The following is a 7,867-nucleotide window of genomic DNA, read 5'->3' as shown; positions in this document are numbered from 1 at the left end:
CCTCCTGCGTGCCGATCTCTGCATTCCGTTTCCCTGCTTTCCTAGACCTGCAGGAACGTGTACAGGAGCCTGTGAAGCTGTGAGGGAAAAGGCACAGGGAAAACTTAACAAGTAAGGCTGCACCGTGCTTAAAATTTGCCACGCTAATGATGGAGACAATTTTGGTTTCCTCCAGTGTCTGCAGAAGAAATAATGAGGCATAATCATTTGGGGGGGGGGGGGGGATAAAAAACCCCAAGTTAACACCCAACATGCACACTTGCTCCGTATGAAACCACACGAACGTTTATTTCTATGGTTTATCTGTTTATAAAAGCTCTTTCAGTGCAGAGGTTTAGGTGTTCTCCACGTAATGGTGCTGGAATTCACCTTCACCAGATGGAACACCATCTGATGCTCCCTCACCACATCCAGATCAGAAAGCCAAAGGCAGATTTCTTAAAAAAAAAAGTCTCCCTTTCATTACATTTTCACAGAAATATATATATAAAATATATATATATAATTTTACTAATACTACACATTTACTTAAGTTACGGATTAGTTTATATTTCCTTTAACTACTTCACACAACGAATAGGAACAAAAAAATACTGTAGCCCAAACAGGAGCTGAAAATAACAATGTAAAAATTCCAAACGTGTGACAAAAACGTACTTACATTAAATATCATGAAGAATTTCAATACCAGCAGTAGAATTTCATTTAGCACTTGCATTCTGGCAAGCTCTAAGCCTTGGGTGAATGACTCTTGGAAAAAGCTCGTATTGTTTCTGCTCATCAAAGGCAACAGTATTGTGATTTGGTTCACAGGAGACCATTTTATTGCCAACTTGAAGTGTTCCAAAAACACGCCACCTTTTCCGCTTGTTTCTTTTTCTTTTTTCCTTCCCCCCTCCAAACTAGGCAACGGTTTAAAAAAAAAAAAAGTGTAATTACAATTTCAATAGTGATTTCTTTTAACTTCTCAAGCATATCTCATTCAACAGGATATACAGTACAGTTCAGAAGAGTAAACATTTTTAAAAGTAAGCAAACAACTTTTTCAACCAACATACACAATTTCTTGCTGTATTTATGCTGAACTCTCCTTTTAACATGGACAAGTTATGAAGTTAGTTTTCTTCTTCAGTACAACATGGACACAGGACTAGTACAATCCGGGCTGGTTTTGTTGTTGTTGTTGTTGAAGTTAAGGACAACTCTAGTGTGGAAGCCATGGTCCTGCCATCCATCTCCCTTCATCATCTCGCATAGCGCTTAATGTAATCTTCAACTTTATTCCGAAAGTCCTCCTAGGGGAAAGCACAGTCAGAATTACCCCAAGCATGTCAGAGAGGGACTCACAGAGCACTATCGGGCTGATGGATTCCCAAATTAGCACTGGGAGGGTCAAATTTCCATCAAGCGAAAGGCCTGCCGCTCTCCCTGAGAGCCAGGACATGTTTCTGACGTGGTGTAGGAGAACTGAGGCCACCACTCGAGTCCTTGCAAGCAGATGTCTGTGCTCTGTCCCCAATACTCATCCTGGCCTCCCCCTGGTAACTGCACAGTATCACAGCTAGCACATAATCACAAAAAAAAAAAAAAATCATATATTTATTATAGCCTAGAGGATTAAAAATTCATCATCCAAATCACTCGTTTGTTAAAGTGGTTCAGAGGGAATGTTTTACACCTCCACAGAAAACCTGCGGGACTGTTGCACAACCTCTGCATCCGTGGAAAAGCACAGGTTTCTGGTAGTTTATCTTTATAAAGCACGGAGATGGAGAGCGAGAGAAATGCTGACATACTTTCCTCATTTGGTCCTTGTCCAAGCTGGGATATCAGACAGATGCTACATTCCTGTAATGTTATTCCGAGCCTGAACCTTGCCTCGCACGCTTACAGCCTGTTATTAAATATGTTCAACGCAAACACACCAAGTGGCCTGGATTCGAGTGAGGCTTTCACAGCAAAGTACATTTTGCTTCATTTCCAGCTCCCAGTTCTGCGTGCTGGCTAGAATATAAAGCAGGAAAACCTGGGAAATTTATGTACTCAAGTCTGTTAAAAAATAAATTGGGAAAAAAAAAAAAAAACAACAAACAACGATGCACAGAACAGATGAAGGTTTTGAGCAGGGCCACGGAAGCACTGAAATCCGCTGCCCACCGAGCCAAGGCTCTGCTTTTCCTAGGAAGGGCACAAAGTCTCGCTGCCACGACCTGAGGGATGGCAGCAAGGCATGCTCCAGCTTTAAATAAGAGTGGCTCCAGTTTGCCAGTACGTAGAACGCTGCCCTTGGAATACACAGAGTGTTCTGGCACCGTCCACTCAGCAAAGAGCTAAATGAAAACAAGTTTACAGACAAAGCAGCAGTTCATGAATTTAATGCCCCCTGTAAATCATGGCTGTTTGTTGTTCAAGGACTTTAAAATCAGCTCTTTTTCACTTTTTTGCTAACGGTAGGAAAAAGGTGAGCACCGCAATATGCACCATGACTTTGTACTAATGCTACTAAGAAGGTCTGAAGAGCGGAGAGTCGTCGCTTTTAACTCTGAAGCTTGTTTTAAAACTGGGGGCAGAGCTGTGCTCCCTTGCAGGGGCATGCAGTAACCCATTCTGAAATTTGAAATACATGGTAAGATACTTAAAATGGAAACAGAAATCGTCAAAGCAAAAATGTCCCACCCCCAGCTAATTTTGCCTGCTTCTATCTTGTCTTCATCAGTTCTGTGTCCTCCTTTTTAAAAAAAAAAATTATTTCCCCCCATATCGTGATCAGCTATACATTGCCAGCTTGATTTAGCTCTACACTGCCACTAAAACTTTTGCTAGGCATCACATCACACCAGAATAAAGCAGTAATAAAGCCTTTTTTTGCTACAGCTAGCCTTGGAATGCCTCAGTATTTCCTTGGCCCCACCACCACGTTTCAAACCCCTCTTGATCAGCTCTCTGTACGGTGGCTTCGTTTGCTGCTGCTAAGTTTTTCTCTAGGGAAAAGGATAAAGGTTATCTCATGGTTAAAGTCCCAAATCAAAGGATCAAAGAAGAATTCCGATCCATCAGAAACGTCGTCTGCGAGTTTGTGATGCACTTTATCAGCTGGAAAACAGAGATGTCCAGGAACTATGAATGGCAGGACGAGAGGGAATGGCCTCAAGTTACGCCAGGGGAAATTTAGGTTAGATATCAGGAAAAATTTCTTTCCAGAGAGGGTTGTGAAGTATTGGAACAGGCTGCCCAGGGAGGTGGTGGAGTCCCCATCACTGGAAGTGTTTAAAAACCGTGTGGATTTGGTGTTGAGCAACATGGTTTAGAGACCCTGACAGTGCAGGGCGAATGGTTGGACTCGATCACCTTGAAGGTCTCTTCCAACCAGACGATTCTATGATCTGAATCTCAAAGAAGTCTGAAACGTGGTTTAAGGCCCAAAATATCACAGGCATGGAAACAAAAGTATGAGTGCACTTTAGGGAAAAAACACCCACCGCTAACGGCTCTTCTCAAGAGGAGAAATTATGATTTGGAAGAAATATTATTTGGAAGAAATAAAAGCAGAAAGCATAAATTACAAGCAACCATTACAGGAGAGCGCTGTAAGATGCTTGGCACCTTGGCATCGGGCTGTAGGAGCCCAGGTGCTGAGAGGAACCCTGCAAGGACAGAAGCCAGCTCTTCAGGGTTGCAGAAATCCCTTTTCTCCTTAGAGGCCCACGAGATGGGCTGCCTGCACTCCTCAGGAGACAGGAGAAGCTGTTTTGGCACAGTATGGCACCTGCTAAAAGCAATATTCTGTGCAGTGAGTTCTGATTGCTACGAGCACACCCGTTTCCATGCTTGTACAACTGTTAAGTGTGCCACGAAACTAATGCTGCAGAGCTAATGCCATCTTCCTTTTAAATAAGATTCCAGATACCAGGCCAACTTCCATCTTTTGACAACAGTTACGACAGCCAAGTATCATGTTGAAGTGTTTTTGAGTAACTACTTATAAACAACACGTGGTTCCCAGATCTCAGGCTGCCTCAGGCGAGAAGAATCTCCAGGCACCCCAAGTCTGTTAAAATATCACACAAACTAAGGAGAAGTGACCTTCCTTTTGAATTTGCGTTCAGCACTGACACACAGATGCAAACTAGAACAATTACTCCTAATGGGAAACGATGCTGGAAACCTCTCGTTTACTCGTTATGATGGTTGTTCTCAATATTATGGACTGATCACTCACAGCAGCAGCACTCACTGTCACCCTGTTCTTGGGTGGTTACAACATCAGAGCATGCTGGTCACAACACTGTACCTGTTGTGGACTCATCGTTTCACTGGGGTATAGAGCTAAATAAAAGGCTGCTGGCTACAAGAAGGCAAAAAGACCCACCTTGGCAACATCACCCATCTTTTAGAATAACCAAACCAGTGACGCTTCGCTTGTTTTGCAGCCACCCAGGGTCACTAACACTCCTAGTGTTACAATCCCCAGTGTGGTGAAAACCAAATGAATTAATCCAGGGCTTGACTGTATGTTATTTCCTACTCTTGTGTTTCTCCAAGAGATGGGTCGCTAAAAGAAATTGGGCACAAGGCTAAGAAATACCACTGGACATGCAACAGGGCCAACTGCATCTGCAGTATCTAAGAGCAGTGCCATACAGCCAGCTCAGAGCATCCTCTGCTTTTTCACCCATGCCTCTACGAGGTTTTCAGATGGGAAGATGAGCTCTTGGCCCTGACTTAACAGAAGCAGGACCTCAGCAAAGAAGGAAGGCTCCAGAAATCCAGGCTGTCACTTCAGCTGACTCACCAGATGAAGGAACTGACAGCGTTGGCAAGGATATGTTCACACAGTACCCGCTGCATGTGAACCTGGTTGCCGAACAGGAGGTTCTCATCCCAGAGCTGTAATATTCCATCTTCACATGCCATATGGCTTAACAGTTCCTGATTAACAGGGGGCACTTTTCTACGTGCACATCTGTTTCTGCGCAGTACTGAATAATCAGAAGCAAAAAAATTAATCAGAGCAGCACACATTCTGCATTATAAAGAGGTGCGTATACACTCCTGCTAGGAATGCTGAGGGAAGGAAGAGGGACTCGTTTTACAAGGAGTGGAGCTGGAGACGCACTGTTCACCGGACACAGAGATGCTGTGTGTGCAAGCACCCATGGCCAGGCAGCACGGACCTCGTACCTGCCCTGATACTCTCTGCGACACAAAGCAGTGCGTTTTACCCTCTCTTAACTTCCCTTCAAGGACAGATCCTAAGTGTAGGACTACTAGAAAGATGGGCTAGATGGCAGGTTGTGCAAAACACTTGCTAAAAAGTCAAAGCCTACCCACTTCAATGGAGCTTCTTTCTTTCTCTGATTCTTTCTGTGGGAGACTCCAAGGAACTGTACCCAACCACGAGTCTGCATTAGTGCCCTGAGCCCCACTCATCCTTTGATGCCAAGACAGACACTGATGAGAAAAAGCACACCACGTCCCGTGGTCTTGATGATAAGAGGGAGAAGAGTCTGGAGGTTTGCCGCTGGAAACTCCTCACTGTCAAAGCAATTCATGTCATTGACCGTTTATGTGCCTTCCCAAACACTCATCTAGTTGATGGCGGTGGTTGCTTTGCCCAGGGAGGCTTCTACCACGTTCCCTCCAGACCTGGATCACGTCCCACTGCTAGCTTGGCCAGAGGGACAGCTGCCTGCCTCTATGCTGAAGTAGTTTTCCATGTCATCAGGGTTGGCAGGCCAAGGGCTGACAAAGGCGGAGAAGGTTGACTGTTACTGTGACGTTTTACTACAGAAGCACTGATGCTATGACACAAGAAGCGTCATCAGAAATGACTCAGCCAGCCATTAAGCCCTAATAAGCCACCAGTGAGTGCTGGAAATGCCGCCTGAAGGAGCTTTTCAAAGGGGAAATCTAATTTTGAACTACCGTCATCTGCCCTTCGTCAACCTCACTGCCCAGTATTTCCTTCACAAATTGCAAGATAAGAGACACATGGAGCAAGAAGTGGACAAAACTGCCCCTGGGTTCTCTGGAGATGTGCTGGGTGGTGGGGAGGAAGGAGGCTGGGGTTCCTATCCAGCAGTGGTACCCGCCTTGCCTTGTTTAGGGTGGAGAGGTCTGCGCCTGGTGCTAAGCCAAGAGACAGACCTTGGCACAACGGCCATCCCATCACACAGCACAGTAACGGGACGGAAAGTACAAGTATCAGATTGTATGATTCAACAAAAGCCTTCTCCATACCTTTGAAAGGGAAAAAAGGTAAATGATGATCAGCTAGGAACAGGAAACTAAGAAAAACGTAAACAAAACAAATAACATCACTCTAAGAATACTCCAAACGAGTACAGCAGGTCCTCTCCCAGCCCCAGCCAGGTGCTAAGAGGTACAGATGAGCCCGGACGCAGCCCTGCGGGCACCGAGGGCCTCACTGCCCTGCCCCATGCCACCCCTACAGCTCCCAGGCACTGTGCTGCAGCATGTCCCCCCTGTCCCATCCCAATCCTCACCCTGGATAAGCAAGACCCTGGTGGCAGTCCAGCTCTGAAGGTGCTCAGTTCTCAAACCCAGGTATGAGAAGAAAGCATCTAAAATGGGAGAGCTCACATGATTTTGGAGCGGACCCAAAGCAGCTTTGCCCTGACCTGCAAGGAGGTGAGAGGAAGAGGAGAGCAGTATGTGAGTAGTGCTGTAGGAAGCCTTTGCTGCAAGAGTAATGCCAGCCAAATCACTGCTTCATTTGATGAAAATCAGATGGGGACAATCAATCGGCGGGAAATTCAAAATTCATCACGGATGAAGAGTATGGAATAGAAACCACAACCTATTTCACAACATTGTTAGCTGAAAACTGGGTTACGGCACACACCGTGAAGTTAAAACATATATCCAGGCAAAATTCTCCTTTGTACTTAAACAAAGAGGTTTTGTTCAATAAAGTTCAATAAATAACTTTTAAGGAAATAAACATATATATATATATATATGGTGGATGCTCCATCCCTGGAGACATTCAAGGCCAGGTTGGACGAGGCCCTGAGCAACCTGATCTAGTTGGAGATATCCCTGTTCCTTGCAGGGGGGTTGGACTAGATGACCTTTGAAGGTCCCTTCCAGCCCTAACCATTCTATGATTCTATGATATGTATATATTTTGGTAAGAACTCTGGCCAAAGACATCAGTTCCAAACAACTTAATGATTTCATTATTTTTATTTCTACTGTATGTTCTCACAAGACAGCGTGAGATGTGCAATCATTTGCATTAAGAAAATATTAAAAAGCAAACCCTTATCTAATGATCTTCAGATAAAAAAATTACTGACTGATGTAATATTAAAACAATTCACTTAAGTCTCAACTGATGAGCTGCTCATCTTAAAAACATGCACAGTGAAATAAAATTTTAATTTATGGCAGACTATAAAAAGTTACTTCAAGATTATTTTATGTTGAAGGCATAAACAATCCCAGTACCTGGCCAGGGTGGTAATTTATCACAAATTATGTATCTTTGAGGAACACTTCGGAGAGGATATATATAGACAATTATGGAAAAAAAAAAAAAAGGAAAACTGCCACCCCAAAAGAGGATTATGGTCTACAATTTGTAAAAGTATATTGAAGCACGCACTCAAGAACTAGGTACATTTTTGAAAACTGGGATTTGACCTGATTTGGCACCTCTAAGCGAGGAGACTTTATTTTTTTCAATAATTTATACTGCACTGAGTTGTACTGATTAACTGCTTGTTTATTATTAAGCTTTTAATTTGAAAAAGAAGGAAGATCTCCTTAGCTATCCAAAGCAAACGCAATACTTCTCTGTAAGTACTGTGACAGCTGCCAGAGAAGCTGGAAAAGTAATGGA

General features: G+C 43.9%; 1 protein-coding gene across 1 annotated transcript in view; it reads right to left on the bottom strand.

Annotated features, from left to right (window-relative positions):
- Window positions 1-263: 263 nt before the first annotated feature.
- UBE2F (ubiquitin conjugating enzyme E2 F (putative)) overlaps window positions 264-7,867 on the bottom strand; it is an 87,685-nt gene continuing 80,081 nt past the window's right edge. Inside the window, exon 12 of the mRNA XM_086615838.1 lies at window positions 264-1,295. Within this exon, the coding sequence (XP_086471964.1) occupies window positions 1,205-1,295 (91 nt within the window). The 3' untranslated portion in view covers window positions 264-1,204. The remainder of the gene's footprint in view (window positions 1,296-7,867) is intronic.

Source organism: Tauraco erythrolophus, chromosome 8, assembly GCF_009769465.1.
Source record: "Tauraco erythrolophus isolate bTauEry1 chromosome 8, bTauEry1.pri, whole genome shotgun sequence".
Lineage (NCBI taxonomy): Eukaryota > Metazoa > Chordata > Aves > Musophagiformes > Musophagidae > Tauraco > Tauraco erythrolophus.
Note: the sequence above shows the minus strand (reverse complement) of the source record. Positions and strands in the feature narration are given on the sequence as shown.